Genomic DNA, 22,770 nt, shown 5'->3' on the forward strand with positions numbered 1-22,770 from the left:
ATCTAATACAACCTGATTGGTATTGACAGATTATTATAAATAATTTATAATTTACAAAACATGATATTCACATTTTAGTTTATATTTACAGATAATTCTTTTTAGAACATTTCAAACGATAAGACAAAATTATAATAGAAAAAATCTCCATAAAATCCGAAAACTAGCCTCATTTCGATCTATCATTCGCGTAAACATAAGAAATCATTTAAATATTTAATTAAATTCTCCGCGGCATGTGAGCCGCCCGCGGCGCGGAGCGACGTCGCTTGTCAACATTTGTGCCTACCAATTTGGAGAGCCGCTGTAATCACCAATGCACCCGACTTCTCCTATTTATAAACATTATGTATGAATCGCCTATCATATCAATGGATTCTAGGTAAACTGTGTTATCTTAAAAAAATATGATTTCCTCATTTTTAACGAACATTTTTTTACTGATTTGAAGAAAAAGGAGGACGTTTTTAACGTTTGTCGTCTCAAATTCAGTAATTAGTAACCGATTTAGAAGTCTTATTTATTTAAAAGAATACATTTCTAGATTGTTCCAATAGTGCTTTTTAACGGGTTCAGTAGCTTGGTTTTTAAAGTAATATTTTAAAGTGTTTACTGGAATAGGAATAGCTCTCCCGTCACTATTTCAGCGGTGTTTTTTAGCGTTTAGTTATCTTGGTACATTTACCACCAAACATATAAAAAAAAATATTTATTAAGTTTTTTGCTTATTTTTTTGCGCTATTTTTTCAGATACGACAATTTACTTAGGAGCCATTTATATTTCAATTCGTATGGCGGGAACACACTGTTCTTAATTTGAAAAATTACGATTCTTTTTACCGCGTCTCATGGCCACGACAGCAACACTTTTCCTGTTTTTTACTTTATTTTCGTAAAATATCCTTACATATTAGAAAACTAAGCCTCTCGTCCCGTCTGTCTGTCTGAACTCGATAGACTCAAAACTACTGCACCTGTTGTCATTGGCGAAGCACAGCAACACAGTGCGTGTAGCCATTAAAAAAGAGAAAAAAAAAACTGCACCGAATTTTGGTATGGCGACATTTTGAGACCCTGAGAAGGACATAGACTAAGGTCTATCAAGGAAAAACTGTTTCATGAGATTGAAATTGCTCGCAACAGCTAGTTACATCATATTAATAGGCCTCTATTGTATACAGTAAGTATATTATAATTATTCAATATTCGTAGTGACTTATCGTTTCTAGAGTTCATTATTTGCATATTTTATATGCGTATGTGTAGTAACTAACAAATACTTATGTAACATATTTAATTTGTTATTTATGGAAGGACGTAAAAGGATAATATTTTCTATGCCAAACCCCTACAATATTATAAAACTTTTTGTTTATCTATTAGTGTTCACTTTTTGGTTACTGAACTAAACTGTAAAATATAAAGTTTCTTATTACGTCAATATTTTTTTAAACCATAAACAAGTTTGAGCTCTATGTAACTTATAGTCTATATAAGATTTACTAAAAGATTGCTCTCTCAAACACCTGATAACATAATTTTTCAACGCAAACGGCGGCCCCGAAGGAAATCACTTATTGATATTATCATGATTTTTAACGATATAGACAGTTGCTGATGAATTACAGACTTAATTTCAAAGGTACCTAAGTGCTAGATCCAGCACTCGAGCAATATGTATTTATAAAGCACTATATGTATAAACAACGTGTAAAATATTCTTAAATAAACATTGAGATTTGGATAATATCTTTATAAATATCTATGGTTTTAGATTTCGATTTTTCGGTTTTTAACAATTTATTTTTCGGATGTATGTATTATTTGCAACACATGTTTTTAATTATAGTTTTTGTGGAGGTTTGAGTTCTGTGCCTATATGCCATTTGTAAGAGCGACGAGAATGGCGGGAAAAATATGCGAAATTATGAAAAGTGTCATATGTTCCCATACAATATTTTTTTTGTAAACCGAAGACCTCTTCGCCCTCTGACCTTATTTAATCTTATTTGAACAGGACCTTAAATCTTAATTTAAATCTATTAATATCCAAGCACCAATTTCGGTTGTACTTCTCGAAAACTCCCCAAGAATCGAATAATGAATCCTTAGAAGTGAAACGGGAGGTCTCAACACTCAGGAACTTTCCACGCTCATTGTGGTTTTGGAAAATTTCCTCCAATATATTATTAACAGAGAAAGTCAAATAAAAATACAAAGTGGCATTTCGCAGGCATCATCGAGCGTGTCGTGATAAGGTCTGCTTTGTCTATTTGGAAAGCCACGCAATCTAAAGGCAGTTTAACATTTATTTTTTGCTTTAAATGACGAGACGAGCTTGCCGTTCGCCTGATGGTAAGTGATACGATCGCCCATAAACAGTAGAAACATCATCCAACACTGATTTACAAAGTATTGTTTGGTATTCCAAACACTGGCTGCAACGTTCTTCAAATCAGAACATAGTATTGCTTGGCGGCAGAAATAGACATTGCGATGGTACCTACCTAGGCGGACTCTCATATATGACAGACCTACCTAAATAATTTCTATAATTATGATTTTTCGTCTCTGTCTACTATCTAATAATACACAGAAATTACGGTACAAAGTATAAATAATAACAAAAATGCTTTTAAGATAAGTTAATATATGATTTGAGATTAACATCTTTGTATTAATTAGTGTTTGTGAAGCGATAATTAACGTGGCGTTCGATAAATAAAACAATAAACTTGTTAACAAGGTCTCGTATCATTGTCATTCAGTGTTGCCATAGTGAAGGAAGTTGCGGGAATTTATCGGATTATTACCAAATTTTATTAAACACTAGCGACTTATACGAAAAGAGTTTGAATTTTTGCTAAGTTGTGAATTCAAAATATGATAATAAACAACCCTCACTGCCTATATTAACGCTATTTTTGAAATAATTATATAAATAAAGATGTTATATAAATAACTAATTTAAAATATTATCACAATACTTTTGTGTTTACTAGAACTTTCGTTGATAGCGTTTTTTTATAGATTCTGTTACGGAAGCTGCAGTTTAGATAATGTATAAAATTATTTATGTCACAATTTATTTATTTGGGTGCAAAAAGTACTTACAAAATAAAAATCTGTGTTTTATTTTAGTAAATCTGATAACAGGTACTTATACTGCTGTGCTAAGCTCGAAAGTAGTGTCTCAAAAAAAATATCAAAATCTGGATTTTTCTGTCGTCAGATAGCTTAAAAAAGTACTTACCCATCCAATAAACTAACCTAGATAACGGTATCTTGTTTAGAAATTGTTAAAAAAACCTTAAAAGTGTTTCTCTATCTCAGTTTTACATACAAAACTATAAAACTATATATACAAAACTTAGATTATCTCGAAATAAGGTTTCCCTGATATATTGCTTTTGCGCTTAGCATGGCAGTATAGGACGCTTTAGCACTCGCAAGATAACGTGTGGATTCTTGGTAAAGAATTCACCTTTTTATGTTAAAATACTGTTTTGAATTTACTTCACGTACGCATACCACAATGAATAACAATATTACGACGTTCTTGAAGGATTCTATTCTTGAGTTTATATTTACAGCAACACCTATGGCGCCATCTGTTGTCACGACGTGACAATTGACATTGCGTTCCTACATTATGAATGTTTCTGTGTTGGTAGAAACGTATAAAACGTTTAGTTAATGCTTATTGTTTACTAAATATATTTTATTTTTATTTGAATAATATGTTACAATAAAATTATACTTAAAAGCAGATTATAAGTTAATATTAAAAAGAATTTCTTTTGTGTTCTATGAATTCTGTAAATGCATTTTATACTATAACTGTAAAAACGTAGAAGCTAAAAAATAAAACGCAAATGTCGTTGACAAAACCAGAATGATCCACATCTGTCTTTATTTCATTACTTCAAAAATGGCGTTCGTTTAGGCAGTGTGCGTTGTTAATTTTTGTTTTTTTAATGTAAAATTTTAAGAACTGTTAACTTAAAACTGAGGTAAATACCATTTGTATTATATTTTAATTAATAATTACTTGAATTTCATTTGTAAATTCATGAAAATACGGTATGTATTGCAGTTGTAAAAATGGGACGTTCGCCGAGCCCGCGGCGACGCGACGAAAGGCGCCGCGACGACAGACGAGACAGAGATCGAGACCGCGAGAGGCGAAGACCGCGCACACGGTCCCGCTCGCGGTCGCTGGACCGCCGGAGACGCTCTCCGGAACGCCGCCGGTCCCCGTCGCCACGCCGCCGCCGCACGCGCTCCCCGTCTCCAGGGCCCACCACGTCCTTCGTCAAGCAGAAGAAGACCTTCGGAGAGCGGCCCATCATCACCCCCGCCGACTTGGAGGGCAAGACTCCTGAAGAGCAGGAGATGCTGAAGGTAATGGGCTTCTGCGGCTTCGACAGCACTAAAGGTAAGAAAGTGGAGGATAACGTGGAGGGTGACGTCCACGTGGTGCTGAAGCGTAAGTACCGACAGTACATGAACAGGAAGGGCGGGTTCAACCGGCCCCTGGACTTCGTAGCGTAGCGAACTGCCTATTTTTACCACCTGATGTGTATCGCCGCTGACGCCGACGTTAGACTGATATCACACCGGTCACATCAGATCTCCGCACAACGTACACGTTTTCAGTTGCGACCTGCAGGGTCTTTTTTACAAATAATGTGATATTGCTAGACTTGTGATATGGAATGCATTGAGGTAGGCTCGTATTTAAACGAAAAATATTATAAATACAGTGATAATGCCAAAGAACTACAACCACCATATATATTTCAAAAGAACTTTTCAAAACAATGATAAATCAATAAGACAATCAGGAAAAATATTAAAAATATCAAATCTGTTGGAATGGTAGATAAATTAATACTCAATTCATAAACAATTAGAATTTCTATTCTCAACTTCTATTTGCCTTAAGCAACAAAATATAATAGGCACATCTAAATAACAATAAAGATTTAATTTTATTAAAAAAATAACCATTCTATATTTTTGGTGGTTCAGCCATTGCCATAATTATTACACACAGATGGAAGGCTAAGTAAAAATATGTAACGAAAATAGCAAAGTTAATTGTGACAACTGAAAAATGGAAATTATGGCAAGCTCGAACAATTGAGCACATAGCTACTATTATATAACATTCAGATACCATAGGCTCCGCAATGCATTCCCGCAAGTTATGTGACCTTTTCTATATAGAAGTAAGTGTTATACATGTTGATTTGATTTTGTACTGACAGTTTTGTACACAATATGTGACTGCGATAGAATCTTTAATCAGAAGTTGAACACTGACAGCCTTTTGCTGAGAAATGGATAGTTTTGCACTGAAGTTGTACCTCACTTAAAGATAATAGTAAAATATCATCTCAAATAATTATAAAATTAACTAATTTATAAACTGCTTAGTGATCAAGGCAGGGCTTAGTGCAGTGAAATGTTCAATATATCTATTAAACCATCTAAGATTAAAAATGATAATGTCAATTTATTCATTGATATATAGTAATTTAATTTGCAAACATTGCACTTTACGCACACTAACAAAACATTATTTCCAACTAGATTCTATCACAGACACAAATTGCAAATCACGTCTTGCCACAACAAAGCTCCTTTAAAGCAATTTAGGTTTTATGAAGCTCCTACATATCAAATCATAGAAGTGGAATTTACACATAGGCTCTATATTTTGAGAGAATTACCGTACTAAATATTCTTAGAATGGCATAAAAATTTATTAAGGTGTCTAGAAAGTTTCATATGCTATAATAATCTTGTGGGGTGTAAACTTATGAGAATATTGCTTGAGAAACATCACTGAACGCTGAGGCTGGAGAATTCTTCATGTTAGAATGTCTATAACTTAGTTTGCAATATGCTCTTTTTGATTTCTCAGCCCTAATTACGGCGTAATGAGATACCAAACAGTTTTGGAGATGTCTAATTATTATTTTTTTCAATCTCAAATGAAAGTCATTATTTTTACTTGGAAAAGTATTAAATACTTAAATGTTCATACTAATATCTGGAATTTCGTCTACCAGACTTATCAATTCATATTACAAAATCTGTTGTCGCTAACTAATCGAACGAAATTCGGTTACAAAACTTGAATAATGCCCGTTGGAATAGCTTTACCGTTTATATTCAAGGTCAAAGTTCGATTCTCGAGGGGAGCCGCGTACATTCCCAGATGCAGACTGGATTATCTAGATCTCAGACGATGCTCGAATTATCTCGGAACGCCCTTTTTCCGTTTGACAAAGACCGCCAGTGGTTCTCAGACGGTTTTTGCCGCTTCCTTTAGTGTCACGCTGTGTTTCTCAAGCAATGAGGAGCTTTCGTTTACGGTGGTCTAACACTTACCCACGATAAAATAATGTGAAAAATATGCTCGCTATTATTGCAGTTTTGGTAAGGTGCTATTTTGATTTAATAATTATTCAGTAATATTTAATTGTAAATCATCAGGTCTTCATGTACCTACCCGAGGTTATATTATCACCAACATTTTCACATAGTCGCCTACACCGAAACTCAATTAAGCCATATTAAAAGACAATTGTAACGTACAACAGCGGGTGTTGTCATTTACTGAATAAGTTTTATCTTCCACAAACTCCGTAGTCACTCCAAGCGTGGGATAAGTGAAGGACCGCCTTCCGTCAGTTGTCTAGTGGCAAGACTTAGTTGTAAGTTTAGTTTGTAAGCCCGTTGACACAGTGCCCGCGTGCAGCGCAAGCCCACGCGGGCTTTGAACCGCGCCCCAGCGCACCAAGAAGCGGCTCGCAGTCGACGGGGCCGCACGACCAAATCAATAGGTCCTCGTGTCTCTGGACCAGTTTGAGAACCAACATTTGGGCGGAAATTATCACGCATATTGAATAAGGGCCGTTGAACACTTTTACAAATGTTTATTGCGAGTTAACGTTTTGTTTTACAAAGTGTTTGCCAGTTTGTATGTGTCCATTGATGGTCCCGATCTAACTTAAAGTGTTAGAATATCATCGAGTTGCGACACTACATTAACCGACAAACATTTTGCGTGTTAGTTTTTCGACGACCCTACTTTCACGATATTGTTGATATTTTATTACAAAAAACAATTGGATGTCAAAATCGCAGCGGTTCTCAAACTGCCCCCCAGACACGGCCGGCCGTAGCCAAGACTGAAGCTCCTATGCACTAGTTGCATGTTTCCCGCGCGACGCCACACACTTAGCAATATTACAGAGAGATATATATACACACACACCCCCCCACTTATGCCCCCTGTCCTCCACAATGTACAATAGTTTAGGTTCGCACGTTATAGTGCTGTGTCCTCAATGTGGCCGACGTCTCGAGCCTATTTTGCGATGTCGGCCCGTCTGACGACACAACAGTATGCCGTGCCAGCCTCCATAGCCCATATACACAAGTTGCTTAAATAAAGGATATATTTTTAAAACAATACAACCGTCGCGCGGGAATTGCCGCGGAGCGCTCGCGGTCGCGCCCCCGCCCACTGCTGGCCGTTTGTCACAACATCCGCATATTTGAATGAATCTGTTACAAGTCTGAAGGTTTTCTACACAATTTTTGTACATGCACTTTTGATCCGGTTTGAGCTGACAAAAACTGATAAAAAGATACTTTTGTATCTGAGAATTTTCAGCTCAAAGATTATTGTAAATCCACTTGGCGGGTGTTCTCGATGACAAATCGTGAAATCTCGTATTTCGAAACAATTAACTAATTAATCGTGAAGGATTTTGACTTTTGCGAGTTACAAATTTCTGTGGAATATTGATTGTCATCGAGAATACTGCCCGTAGTTGCAAAACACAAATGATTCCGTTTTTCTAAAACACAATTAATTTAGCGCCATTTTGATCGCAGGCGTCCGCCATTTGTAGTCAATTTAACATTTTATTTTTACACTGCCAATTCACTTTTTTATTTTTTTATCTACTATCTAATGAAAATTTAATTCAAACATTTTATATTTAAGTTGTCGGCCGTATTATACTTTTAATGTCTACATTTTTGGAATAATTAATGTATGTAGTAACATTTTGTTTGAAGCCGACCATTTTCTCGGAATATTTTGATGAACCACAAGATTCATTCCCACTGTATATACCACGATTCTATTTATACTTATTTATCGTAAAAGAAATTAAAAAAATAATTTTTAGTTGCTATTTCGGAACGAAAAAAGCTATTATAATAATTTTAAGCAGAAATCTGTATGTTTCGTTTGGAGTATCGTTAGCTATAAAAATGTCTTCCAAATTTGAATTTTATAATTTGTCTATATATTTTTTATTTTTACTAAATTTTTAAAGGTTTAATACTGAAAGTATTACTGGCTTTATAAATCCACATAGCAGTAGTATTATATATTCAAATATTATAATTTATTTTTTAAAGCTAACGGTACTCGTGAATTATTTGTAAATTATGTGCATTTAAGTTCTTGTTCGAATGATGGAAATTGTAATAAAACATTTCTTGATCATATATTTGTTTTATTTAAAGTATTCAAAACATTTTATTGCCACTAAATATATTATGACGAATAATATAGACAAATGTCTGCAAGTTCAAGTTCTAAAGGCACAATCTGGCACCTCTTACTTTTCTAAAATTATGTGTTTTATTTGTGAATTATCGCTTGCTTGAAGAAGAATAACATCGTGAGGAAACTTGTATTGATAAGAGGCTCTCCATAGGGATTTTGAGGATGTGTGAAGTCTGCCTGCACTAGGCCAACGTGGTGAATTAACATCCGTATTCTAAGAGCCCTCGAAAATTCCTCGATTTCACTCAACCTCACTGGAGATAAGCTGTATTCTTAGTTGAAAAAAATCTCCACTTTTCCTTTCTTAAGGAAAGGAATCAACTATCAAATTCAAAGTACCTCGCAACTTACCTTAAGGAAGACTCGAAAAAAGTTATTAGTTTTGTAAATAGTTACAATCTGATTACTTTATTCTGATACTAGCTTCCGCCCACAGCTTCGCCCGCGTGGATTTCGGACTTCAAAAATGGAGCCGGTCGCGAACGTTCGAGAATGTTCGTTTTATGAAGCTACTCGCTAGGTGATTCGCTAGCCTCTAGGTGCCAAGCAAGCCGCCTGCCAGTGCGTTCGCGACCTTATATATATATACAAAAATAATCCTTATAGCATGATTCAGTATTCACGCATGATGGCTTATTATTAGCGTATTTCATGTATAACTTTGGTGTTTCTATACCGATTTCTATGATTCTTTTTTATGGAATATTTAATAATGTTAACTATTTTAATTAGGGATGACTGAGAGTGTTATAAACGTAAGAGTAGACAAATATAATGAGAAAGCTTCGAACTGCTAAGCTATCGGGAGTTACACGTGTTATTGTGAGTCAACCATAAAAGATAGACATATGCTGTCGTGGGATATTTTTACATAATTTTAAGGAGAACATTTCCGTCATACATGATTTCTGTGTAGCTTTAACCATTAAGGTTGCACACGCGACGGAAGCTTAAAAAATGGAGTAACTTCTCCCGTTTTCCCAACATTTCCCTTCACTGCTCTGCTCCTATTAATTGTAGCGTGATGAAAAGTATACTATAACCAGCACAGGAGTATGACAAATAATTGTACCAAGTTTTGTTAAAATCCGTCGAGTAGTTTTGTTTCTATAACGGTTATACAGACAGACAGACAAAAATTTTACTAATTGCATTTTTGGCATCAGTATCGATCCCTAATCACCCCCTGATAGTTATTTTGGAAATATATTTCATGTACAGAATTGACCTCTCTACAGATTTATTATAAGTATAGATAGATTATTTCAAGTGTATTAAAGATGGATTTCCAACGGTTCCTGCAATACTTTTACTACAATACTATTCCATACGAATATGCCGAAGTTATTCCTCAAGAATAGCTCAAAATTTAACTAATAATGCCATTTTAGAAGATACCTTGAATTCATTGTCAAGGTAACGTTGATTGATATAAGGTTGAGGAATTTTCGAGGAAACGTTTCAGAATACGGGGGTTAGGCCTAATCCCTCATATATATATGAATAAATCATATACATAAAAATGAATCCCTATTTCCCTTGGTCACGCCATCACGCGTGAACGGCTGGACCGATTTCACTAATTTTTTTTGTTGTTATTGTCAGAAGGTTCTTATGAAAGAAAAAAATAAAAAAATTGCGCGAAAAATTAGAAAATTAAAGAAAACTTAACGACAATATTAATTTTACATAACTGTTAGTGGTTTGAAATAACTGTCAGCGATCGACAGAATGCGCGCGCGCATACATAGTTAAGACAGGACAACATCTGTCGGGTCAACTAGTTTTGAATAAATTATATTGTCACTCGATTTGACAAGTAGGGTGTTGGATGGGGGCGAGGTTCCACTATTCCATACGTAGTTCACCCCCCTCGGTACAAGGTTTGGCCCTCATCACACTCGCCCACAATGGAAGCAGAGGAACACGAGTAAGGACTACGCGTGTTAGCTTGTGGAACCACAGATTAGTGGTTTCTTCTATCTCGTCGCGAATCAAAAGGTTCGGAAACTCATACCTGCGCTGCAAAATCAGGCTCGAAAGACATTCCCGTCCTCACACCTACCACTGCAACTCCTGTAAGCCAGGATCAGTGGCACGCATTTTATAACACCGAGCAGTGAAGTTCGGCGAGTTTCAAGGGAAACTAATATGTCATTATCCCGCAACAAAATTAATCAAATAGAAAAATAGGGAGGAGTTGAAAATATTAATTGTCCACTTCCCTCCATAGCAATGCGGGTGACAATGCACCATTAGGCTTTGGAATAGTTTGCCAGCATACGTGTTTTCATCCTATAACTAGTGGTCCTTCAAGCGAAGTGTGATGAAGCAATTATGCAGGCCGGCATGACGATGCCGACCGTCTGTGGATGGGCTTAATTTCGCTTAACATCATGTGCAGTCAAGCCACTTTGCCAAGCTACAAAAAAAAAAAAGGAAATTCGTACACAGGAGGGAACAACCCTATCGAAGGCTAAATAAAAAAAAGACAATTATTACAAATTCTTTATTTACATACACATAGTCGTAAAAAAGTTAATTTACATTACTGGAGTATTTGTATTTAGTCTTTAATACAACGCGCGCATGCGCTTCGGTGGTACACGGCAACACGTACATAACTGCCGTACATTGGACAGGACTGACGGTGGCTCAAATCTATGACCATAAATCTGAATATAGTTTATAACCATAAAGGTCTGAAACCGACATTTGTGACTATCTTCAAAGCAAGTGTTGACAAATAAACCCAACAATCACCTCAAAAGTTACCATTCTAATATCTATGAATCTAATACGAACAGTCATTTCCGACTCTCGTTTGCAACTAAGCATATGTCAGCCCCACAGATATTACGAAAGGTAGTCAATTTACTATACAATGCAAACTTCCTTAAATTTTGGAACACCGTTCAAGCCAAACTTATTCGAAAATTTCGCTGACTTAATAAAGATTTTAAATTACCATGATTTAATTGATTTTCAAATGTAACGTACGACATTTGCCAAATATTTTTTTGGATATCGGTACGCGGCAAACTCCGTCACAATCATCGTGAAATGTTTGTCCAATATCTACTGATTTGATACACCGTAACATTAAAACTTATTAATTAGGTAATATTCTATGGAAGCGTATTACGTGTCTTACATTATCTTAGCTACGTCATTTGATGCTTAAAAATAGTGAAACAATCTTAAGTACAGAAAATTATAAATGTACTACAAATTTCAGTAAACGAGATTTAATATCTCAAGATCAAATGGAGTGTTTATTTTTATGATCAAACGTGGCGTTGCGTTTTTCAGAAAAATCTGTCAAAAAATTTTTGGTCCTTCGAGCCGGATGATCAAGATTAATCACTATTTTCAAGTATTTTAGTTGCGTCTGTACATGAAATAGTTGATACAAAAATACCGTACGAATAATAATAAATACGGCAAATTGTAAATGTATTTTCTGTTTATTTTTCCAAAAAAATGACAACAATATCAAAACTAGTAAGTCACCGAACATGCCTCACTAATAAACGTTATGAATTAGTAAAAAATCAAGACAGTAAACATTAAAGTTCGAAATAAAAAATCTTCCAAAAATAACTGCAAGCTTCGGCTGCCACGTCTCACTCATCACTTTATGGACTTTCTGATTCTATGTATGTAATATTACTGCCGAATACTATACTAAGTTTGTCTTCTTCACTCAATTACTTATTCAATAAAGAAAAAACAGATTAGTCTGATCAATAACGTTTATTAGAAAGGGAGCGGTGGAACTTGTGGAGGGATTTCTAATTCAGTGCCGTGAACTGTTTTCATTTTTATACGCATTCCTTATGACAATTATACAGTATACGTAGTGCGAAGCGCGTAACATAGTATATACAAACTTACATCCGACTAATGCTAATACTGACAATATTTTGGTCTTTTGTGATACTATAAACGCTATCAAAAAATCCTAAAAACTATGTAAATGCATTGAAAAATGTTCATATAAAAATACTGTTTGCTCCTTAGTTTGTACAATATATTGCGATACAGGGTGTGTTAAGTGGCATCTCACTATTCGCGGATTCGACTTGCGCGGTTTCGTTTTACGCGGTTATTAGACGCACATTCGCGTGCTTTATGTTACTCACTTTTCAAGAGATTGTACAATTTGATTCTCTCTAAACAAGACATTCTAATCTTAATATGACTATTAACGAACGAGGCACCAACAAGACCCCACCAATTTGAATGAAAGCATCACGGTGGGCTATTCCAATCCAACTTTAAACGAAATAAGGGTATATAAAAATCTTTGCCGGTGTCTTGCTAATCATTTATGTCATTACGCGAAAAATTAAATTAGAAATGGTAAAAGGGTGCCTGAATTTAGATATTTTTTTTATAGATTATAGAAATCCGCGTGTACAAAATATCTTCTTTGTCCTTTTCTTCAAACGGTGAATTCTAAATAAATTGCTCAAAAGCGATATATCATCGGAATATGATCATTTGTTTCAAGATTTTTTTGTATGTTATAGTTAAAAAAATATCCGCGTATAGTGAGATTGTACTTTTTACATACTAGTATACTCAACCATGCATACAGGTGTCATTGAGTGTTTTTTGCTATAAAAAATCTGCCACGGAAAATATTCAAAGTATGGGACGTGTTTCTGTTGCGTACTTTTTTTTTCTTTTACGAAGTATTTTTACACTATTATTGAACATCCTGTACACATTCAACACGGACAACTACAGGCAATACACGTGCCCTCTCTACGAAGGCACTAATTCATACAATCTACGTGTTAAACGCCGTCTGGGGGGTCCTAGCCCCCTCGAATATTTTCTAACACTGCGCAATCATTTATCATTATTTTTATAGAAGCGTCTATTTCCGTTACTTTCTACCAAGACACTATAATATTGCCTTTTTTATTTTATTAAAATTGCGTGCATAATTCCCCACTAAGTTTTTCGTGACAATAAAAAAAAAAAAATATTTAATCATACGAAAAAATTTCATGCCATTAAACAAACTCTATGATCGTTAATATTAGGTTTAAAATTACGTGGGAATTTATATAATTATATATATTTACAAACAAAAAAAAATATGGGATACGATTCTTAAACTTTAGTGTCAGCTAGTAGGTACATGCCCCTATAGCCCCTGTTCAACGTGGGGTAGGCACAACACAATGTTATATATACTGGGATTGTTAATTTTAACATTTTTTTCATTGAAATTTCCCGTTTACAATAAAAATATATAATAAATAAAATATTATGCAAAGAATTACTGGCCTGATCAGCTACATCTCGCCACCAGCAACGATCATCGTCAACAAAAAACAGTAAGAAAAATGTTTTTTATTCACCAAATAATATAATCAATGGAAGTATGAATTTACATGATCTTTTCAAGTTTTTTTTTATAATTAAATGTTAGACTGATGTTAGGTTCGGGGCGTCATTATAATTCGCGGGTAGCTGCCATATTAAAAATGCGATTACTATCCATAGCAATAAATAATTTTAAAACAATATTAATAACCAGACGATAATTATTTTTTAAATCAGTTGTTATAGTATTTCAATGTTACTATAAAATAAATATAACTATCTATGTTCTAGAGCTGCCAATGTTATTGCAAATATTAGATGTCGCTATAACGGGCCACGTGGCCCACTGGTGGGCAATGAGATCTAAGAATATATTGCTGTATAGTTACATAAACAATAATTTAAATTTCTTGTGACAAAATATTAGGAATCATCACACATGATTACAATCATTAGCTGCCATTATTATAAGAGTAAAAACACAAAATTGTGTCATCAGTGTTGCCATATAAAATTAAAATTACTACTAAACTAAAATCCTACTATACAGAGTTGCCAGTGACAATTAAAATTATTACTAAATAATACTAAATCAATACTTACAGTTGTTATTTGTACATAGCTGTTGAGGATGAATGTTCAAGATAATTCTTGCTGGCGTAATTCATTTTAAAGGAAGAGGAAATATCACTGGATTTTATTTAATTTAAGTAATTATAATATTTTTTTCTGGCAGTGTTGGGCAGTTTAAACACCCTTATTATAAAAAAAGAAACTAAGTCCAGAATATTTCTAATTACGCCAACAGATAAAAATATAAAAAAATACCACAAATAACATAAATAAATACAGTGATTTTTGAGCTAAAATGGCCGCCGTCTATACAGGCTGTTCACTTAAAATCCAAATCCTTTTATAAAAAGGTAGCTTAATACAAATATAATTTGTTTTCTATCTGCCTTATGGAACATTATAAAACGATATGAAAGTGCAATATAAGACGCGATAGAAAAAACAATTGAAAATTAATCTGATTTAAATGTGAACACCATGTAATTTAATTAATCATTTTATATGAAGTTCAGAGGTAGTAACGCTTAGAAAGCGCGTCCTTTTAATCCCTTCTCACTAAATTGAACGTATGCTCTTGCGCATCGCAAACAAACAATATGCATGTCAAAGGTTACATACTGATTGAAGAGTGTCTAATAAGGCCAATGTTGATATCGTAAAGTGAAACATACTAGAAAACCTAACATATATTTTAGTGATTTCAAATACGCAAACAATTTATAACTTTAATTTCGCCCGTGTTTAAAATTCGTCTTGATTCTTATATCAGACAAATTTTCAAAAATTATAAAACTAAAATCACTAAAAACAATTTCGGTCAGTAGACCTCGTCTACGCACTGGAGTCTAACCCTACCATTACAGGGAGATCTTAGCATGTCCCAACATGGCCATATTACCCTAATTCGACAGTTGTAAGAAAAATTAACCTAAACGACACACGCTTTAAAAATGGATATATTTTAAATTATAAACATGTCGTTTAAATTAATTAGCCTCGAAACTTATCATGTTTATATTACCTGTATATTTAGTTGGAATATTAGCTGTTGGGCTGGTAGTCCATCCAAGTGCCATGCCAGTTGTAATTGAAGAGGCCCGCGTAAGGATGTTTTCGCTTCTTGTGCAGCCGCAGCGACTCTTCCGACGCGTACCAATATTGCGGGAATTTGTCGAACGGAAACCGCTCTGATTCTTTTTTGTAGGGGGCGTTGGGTTCAGCTGCAAATAGTATATGATAACAGATGTTTTTATTAACTGATTTCAAAGGAGAGATTTATTCGTATTTTTTTTATGTTATTCAACGATTATTTTTTACCTTGTGGCTTGATTTAAATGTTTCTTTTTACGTTAAACTTCGTATAGTTTCGGAATGGTCCCATATTATTTTTTAGTATAGGACCTTGGATTTCGAAGGTGCAGAAGGGAACTTCTCAAAATCGAATACGATTTTGAATATTCCTAGTGTGTTCATTTCAGTAAACCATCAATATAATATTATAATCACAAAATAGTTTAACCATGATCATCAAACATCAACACGAAACTCCTCAAAAAAAATGAGATGAGGATGATTGTCTTTGTATTAGATTTAATTTTATACTACTAACGTAAAAAAGTTACAGCAATACGTAATATGACTGGAGAGACAACAGGCAGCTATAGAATGAGAGAGTACTGACGCAGTGGCAGGCAGTAGAGGCAGAAGATCCTGTGGCGGCGGCCCTGGTGCGTCTCGAGGTGCTTCTTGTGGTGCTTGCGGCGCGTGGACACGTGCGGGCAGCACGGACACGCCAGCGCCAGCGCCGCCGGCACCGCGCCGTGCCGCTCCGCCGCGTGCGACACCAGCGTCGACGCCACGCGGTAGCCCTGCGGCACACAACACACACAACACTTAGCGTGACACACCATATACATCCTTGCATTAATGCGTTCTTAAATCATTCTAATGGCAATTTGATTTTACATAAATTACGAAACGGAAGCCGGCAGGAATCGGGTTCGCCACTGCTTAGTTTATAGACACTTACAAATTTGGTACCATTTGTGTAAAATTTTATTTATTTTGGGGACTAGCTTTTGTCCACAGCAAGTGTGATAAGTTTTTCCGAGATAATAATCCTGCTATTTATTTTTCTGTGATAAAAAATAGCCTATAGCACTTAGGAATTATAGCTACCTATTAGTGAGATCAGTTCAGTAGTTTTAGAAATTAGCCCCTACAAATAAACAAAGTTACAAACTTTTCGTCTTTATAATATTATAGTATAGATTAAAATAACAAAATTTTAGTACTTTATAAATTTTCGCGTAAATTGCCAATTTATATGGGGTTAATATTTGATACCTCCTTTTTGGAACATCCTGTATAACAATTAAAAGTTTTGTGAAACCAAGATACCTTTTAATTAAGGAACTAAGACTAGTATTTTACTGTATGCTTTATCCAAAACTAAATAATTTAAAATATATTTTTAAGGACTTCAAACATTTCTTCACATATTCAGTTATTTTGTCAATCCAAAGGTCTCACCTTAAAACAATGTTCACATCTGTAAGGGAAGTTCTTCCACTTGGGATTCTTTTTCCTGCTGAACACCATCCTGTACGGTTCCTGGGGGAACCAGTCTTCAGGGTCCAGGAGGAGTTCTACTACCTCAGTTCCTGGAACATATCATCTCATTACAATATAGTGTCATAAAAGTATAGAATCAAGAAATTTGACGATTTCTTACAATGTATAGATATGACACCCACATATTGTTTGTACTAGAAATCGAACCCAGAACCACCAAAGTATTCTATTCATGCTGCCACTATTCTAGCAGTATTGCGATTAGACCAAGCATGAACTATATAGTATATAATTATAATACCTGCCCTGTACTATATACTGTCCCACTGTTGGGCTCGGGCCTCCTCTACTACTGAAAGGATTTAGGCCTAAACCCACCACGTTGGCCTAGTGCGATTTCAGGGTTGGCAGACTTCACATACACATAGGTATGAATGTTCCATCATGTTTTCCTTCACCATTAAAACTAACGTTAATTGATAAACAATAAATTAATAACTTCCCAAAGTCAGAGGTGTGTGGCTTGGGTTTTGAACCTGCGGACATTCGCCTTAGCAGACCATTCTATTCCTAAAGAGGCTATCATACACTCACTGCTATGATAAATAAAAATAATTAATATCAGTACGAATTTGAACAACTCACCCTCGGGCACTTTGATTTGCGGCACTATTGTGACTTGTGGAGCGACTATGGGCGTGGGCGCGGGCGGGGTGCTAGAGTTCAGCAGCGACGTGTGGTTCGCCGCCAGGAGACTCGTCAGTATCGTGTTTTGGGCCTGGAAGAACAAAATTGTCACATTGATTTGATGAGCAAGAATGTGAGTACAAATCATGTCAGCTATAGTGTTTGATATACGGAGTGATATTTTTGCAGACATAACACCCTAATCCTTTTTTTAACACGGAGAAGTTCGTTTACGCACTCGCCGGTATAATATAAACCTACCATGATTATCTCTGCACCATCATAAGGTTGACTGGTAGAGAATGCCTATGGCATTAAGTCCGCCTGTATACATTTGTATATTAAGTGCATTAAATTAAATAAATATAATCCTACCGACGAAAACCCCGCCATTCATCTCTTTCTCCCTAATATCGAAGGTCGCGGGGTGCGCAGGCGCAAGCAACCGTAAGCCTCACAGAAGCCTACTGGCAAATCGTTTTCTTTAAAGTCAGCAAACCTTCTATGATTCTGGAATATCACTTATGAGTTGGACGGTAAGATCACTTAACAGGTGTGCCACTTGTTCCATTTTCGTTCTAGGAAAGAAGGGTATATTTGCATCATCAGTGCGTAGTTGTATTATGTGTAGGACACCGCTGAGGTTCTGGTTCGAACCTGGATCGGGCAAAGTGATACTTGGATTTCTGCTATATCAGCCTGGAGTCTGGAATTTGTTCCCGCTAAGGCGACAGGTTTGGGATATGAGATCATGGGACGTGATAACCGATATGGCGAAAAATTGTGCACTATTTTGACCTCCTACTTGTATGCAAATTAAAAGGGTTAGTGTGTGTATTCGCGTCTTGAAATCTGGCCTTATCTTATTCATCCACCCACCTGCAACATGCCATTGTTGTAACTCTGCGACAGGTCAGCTTTGGGTTTCCTTTTATATCCTTTGGGCGGTCCTCGTTTCTTGGCCACCTCTCCGTTCTTTTTGTACCGTATGATCTCACCATTTTCGCACACTTTCGTCGGCGTCTGCACCGGTGTTATTGTCAGTTTTGCTGGCAGGGAATATCTGTAAATATTTCAAGCATCTGCTACAGATCCATCCATATGTATATATTTTATGCTTTGCATGACGAGACGAACTTGCCGTTCGCCTGATGGTAAACGATACGACCGCCCATAAACAGTAGAAACAACAACACCTTGAATTACAAAGTATTGTTTGGTATTCCACTATGCTTGCCATGCTGAGACATGATATGTTAATTCTTATGATGTCCAGTAGTTACACTGGCTACAATGTCCTTCAAACCGGAACACAACGGTGACTACTCACAGCTGCTTGGCAGGAGAAAAAGATATTGTGGTGGTACCTATCCAGGCAGACTCTCACATAAGAGAGACCTACCCTCTGTAAATATTTGGTAACATGGGTTAACATACTAAAAGGCCTTACATTGTGTTTGCTATCAAGTCCAATAAATTTACTCTGTGATGCATATAATTCATTATAAGACTATGTTAACAAAACTTGGTCTGGCGCCCTGTATAAAAGTTACACATAAGCCAGTAGCCATAAGACTGAACACAATGCAACTTAACGTCTCATGTCACAGGATTCTGAGCGCAGTAGAATGCCTAACTATGCTTTGTAATTCAAGGTGTTGGGTTGGTTTCTCCTGTGAGCGGATGTATGGCTAGCCATCAGGCGAATGGCAAGGTTGTCTCATCATTAAAAAAAGAAATAATAAAAAGAAAGCATCTATCTACATATAAAATGTATTTACATTCACTTCTCACCTGCTATGCAATCCTTTGACAAAATTAGTTGGTTCCAAATTACTAGTCGCAAACGCTAACGGATTCGCCAAATTTAGTGGATTATTAACAAATTTGGGTAGCGCAGGGGTTGTGGGGTATATGGCGAGTGAGTTCGGCGTATTGAATGCCGGTATCTGGTACACTTTGAGGTTGAGGGATGGAGACTCAAAGGACTTGTGTCTCTTGGCTGCTGGCTCATCGTCACTCGACTCCGAGGGCGCTGCGCCGAGCGGATCTTGGTCACTGGCCGCAAACGGGTCTTTATGCTCTGATTCTTGTACACAGAACATCTGGAATTGTAGTTTGTTTGTTAGTGTGACTGTTGAGCTGTAGCCTTTCGCTAGATATGGAACGGTTATTGTATAAGTGTTAATTTTGGTCCGGAAGCTTTAAAGCAACTTTATTGATTGTTGTCATATATGTAACAAAGCAGAGATGTGAGAAATTATTTTTTTAATTCTGCATATTACATATACACAAAGTACTTAATATATAGCTTGAAATGTAAGGACTTCAAAATTTCAAAACTATTTATTTCAACAGACCAATACTGCAGTGTTAAGAGCAAGAGCGGTATGTCAGAGAAACCTTATTTCCAGATAATTGAAGTTTTGTAAATACAGTTTTATAATTTTGTATGTAAAGAGATAGAGAAACTGTTTAAAGGTAATTTTCAACAAGTTCTAAACATTATAATGTTATTTAGGTAAGTTCATTGGATGAGTATTTCTTTAAGCTATTTGACAATATAAAAATCGAGATTTTAATTTTTTTTAAGATACTTAACGTTTTTGAGCTTAGCTTGACAGAATATTATTTGCAATATAATATAAGAATAATTAATATGAGCAAAACATCTACATTATTCAGCCTCATTTAAGTTCATACTCTTTGTATGATATTTATAGAAGTTTCAGTATATGCTTATTCTGGAGATAGTGGATCATAATTATGAACAATCTACACCAAATATATACAAATACAATACATAAAATAACAATATAACTAAACAAGAATTAATAATTTCACTTTATGACATTATAATTTACAATGATTCAACATTAGTAACAATTAATTTAAGTATTTGTAATCTGCTGGATGAATAATCATACTTTCCCTATAAAGTAAGTACAATGTAAACAAACTAATTTTGGTTTTTATAAATAACATTTCGAGTCAAATTCAAAAGTAACATGCGAAATTGTTAACATAATATGTACAAACAAAATTTTGATAACTAATCATCAAGATGTAGAAGTGTAAATTATTTATTTTTTACATTGAACATGGGGACGTGATCGAAATCACGTGAGTTTAGTGATTTACAGTATAATTAAAAAAATATTTCGATATTAATATATTGTTTCGATTATATAAAATCTGCCGTCGGCCAAAAGGCGACGTTGGTTAAGAATAAAATGAAGAAAAACAACAATAAATACATACATTCGTGTTGTTTACGGTACACAGATTCACAGACACATATCCCGTACAACAAAAGTTTTGCTAAAAAATATCACTCCGGCCGTGAAAACGTAAAAACTTTTAACATAACAGTAAAATATAAACAACACAACACATAAATAAAACCAGTGTTCGACAAAATGGCGTTTTAAATTCGTAAAACGAAACAATAGGCCGCGATCTCATCGAATAACTGCACACGCGAGTAAAAACTTCTACATATGGAATATAATATGATCTAAATATTAATTTTTTGAATGAACCACCCACCGTTTGCGTTATTTATAGTCGCGCATAGGTGATTTACACTTAAATATAGCTGATTAATACTGTTGTGACGTGTTTTTTATTATTTATATGTAAAATAAAAGCGAAACATGAAATAAAAGGTTATGTACATATAATAATAACAAGTTCTTAATACTAGTGATGGGAATTAACATATCTTTTGATGAGCGTTAGTAGATAGTACTAGTTTTAATTTAATCGATTATAGCCTTCTATTTAATTACTCGATTATCTGCTGATATCTTTCATAACTTCATGAAGTTACATAATACATTAATAATGTTATTTACCTACGTGCATTTATTGTGATACTATTACGATATTTTTACAAGAGTTAAATATTGCCTACAGAAACAAGCAGTAAATGTGTAGTAAGTACTTACGGTAACGAATACTTCATAATCTATTCTATAAATAAATGCAGGGACTTGTCACAGTGTATAACCACTTGTCCCACGGATGTCTTCTAAGAGGTTAGATAAAATTAACAATAATTATTAATATCGTTTTATAATCGATTACTTGATCACTTTTCACATCTCTACACAAAGCTTCCCTTGCTATACCGTAATGTCTTTTTAAATAAATAATGCTCATAAACTAAAATGCGTCTTATAGTAGTATAATATAGGGTTTATATTTATTTAACAATCGTAATTTTTACAACCTTCTGTTGCCATGAAGCGTCAGTTAGAATCAAAATGACTTTTCCGATTACGTTCCAGCATCAAGATATTTAGCAAATATAGCATCAATCTACTGCTATCTAAGTTGCAGCCATTTCCATTAACTAAAATAGATTTAGGAATTATATTTCATGTTGTGTTTATTTTGTACGTTATTTTATAAGTAACAGTCAGCAGAAAGTAGTTCACTCAAAGTCTAGGATGTTACCATAACGATATGTCTTAAAGGTTGTGAATTCAGAAATATAAGCCAGGCACGGATCCAGGTGGATATGATATATTAATAGTCAGTTATTTAGTAAACATCGATTGAAAAAATAAACACGATTATATGAATAATAATTTATTTACTCATAGACAAATAATATAAGAATAACTTACGTAAATATTATATCTAAATATTACAATACATAATTTTGTACAAACGTTTATTTAGCTTCGCCTCGCACATGTCGAAATATCGACATTCGACACCTTAGTTCAGGTGTACTCCAAGTTTATAGTTCTAATAACTGATAGACACAATAATTGTATGTCGCGTGAAACAACAATAATTATAAAATAATCACCTTTTTATATAAATAGTGCACACACAACAATTAGTTTATTATTTACAACAGAAAAAAAACGCAATTGGATTTAACCTTTCCAAAGTTAGGTATTAGGCCGTTCCTACGTATATGCAGTAGCGTCGTGTAACAGGGCAGCAAATTGTGTAAAATAAAAGTATAAAAAAGT

At 34.8% G+C, this 22,770-nt stretch overlaps 2 protein-coding genes across 3 annotated transcripts; one reads left to right on the forward strand and one right to left on the reverse strand.

Annotated features, from left to right (window-relative positions):
- The first annotated feature begins 3,856 nt into the window (after positions 1 to 3,856).
- On the forward strand, positions 3,857 to 8,539 carry LOC115451445 (U4/U6.U5 small nuclear ribonucleoprotein 27 kDa protein). The gene is made up of 2 exons (XM_030179765.2): positions 3,857 to 4,013; positions 4,097 to 8,539. The coding sequence occupies exon 2, from the start codon at positions 4,105 to 4,107 to the stop codon at positions 4,552 to 4,554; it is 450 nt and encodes a 149-aa protein (XP_030035625.1). The 5' UTR covers positions 3,857 to 4,013; positions 4,097 to 4,104; the 3' UTR covers positions 4,555 to 8,539.
- A 2,557-nt stretch (positions 8,540 to 11,096) lies between these two features.
- On the reverse strand, positions 11,097 to 21,472 carry LOC115451447. Of its 2 annotated transcripts, none has more exons than XM_030179768.2 (7): positions 21,329 to 21,472; positions 19,574 to 19,884; positions 18,659 to 18,842; positions 17,738 to 17,870; positions 17,051 to 17,181; positions 16,200 to 16,386; positions 11,097 to 15,738 (listed from the first exon to the last, which is right to left on the reverse strand). In XM_030179768.2, exons 2-7 carry the CDS (start codon positions 19,882 to 19,884, stop codon positions 15,560 to 15,562), a joined length of 1,125 nt encoding a protein of 374 aa, XP_030035628.1. In that variant the 5' UTR covers positions 21,329 to 21,472; the 3' UTR covers positions 11,097 to 15,559. The 2 variants fall into 2 exon arrangements, with proteins under 2 accessions (XP_030035628.1, XP_030035630.1); XM_030179770.2 differs by lacking the exon at positions 21,329 to 21,472 and adding an exon at positions 21,041 to 21,314.
- Between the last annotated feature and the right edge of the window lie 1,298 nt (positions 21,473 to 22,770).

The sequence above is a fragment of the Manduca sexta genome, chromosome 26, assembly GCF_014839805.1.
Source record: "Manduca sexta isolate Smith_Timp_Sample1 chromosome 26, JHU_Msex_v1.0, whole genome shotgun sequence".
In the NCBI taxonomy this organism is placed as follows: domain Eukaryota; kingdom Metazoa; phylum Arthropoda; class Insecta; order Lepidoptera; family Sphingidae; genus Manduca; species Manduca sexta.

What these genes read in the sequence shown, in the direction of transcription:
- LOC115451447 (XM_030179768.2), bottom strand. Translation starts at nt 19,884, where the DNA reads ATGTTCTGTGTACAAGAATCAGAGCATAAAGACCCGTTTGCGGCCAGT. An exon ending in GTCAAAGGATTGCATAGCAG is followed by an intron (nt 18,843 to 19,573) that starts GTGAGAAGTGAA and finishes AAATATTTACAG; the next exon opens with ATATTCCCTGCCAGCAAAAC. An exon ending in ACAACAATGGCATGTTGCAG is followed by an intron (nt 17,871 to 18,658) that starts GTGGGTGGATGA and finishes TTGTTCTTCCAG; the next exon opens with GCCCAAAACACGATACTGAC.
- LOC115451445 (XM_030179765.2), top strand. Translation starts at nt 4,105, where the DNA reads ATGGGACGTTCGCCGAGCCCGCGGCGACGCGACGAAAGGCGCCGCGAC.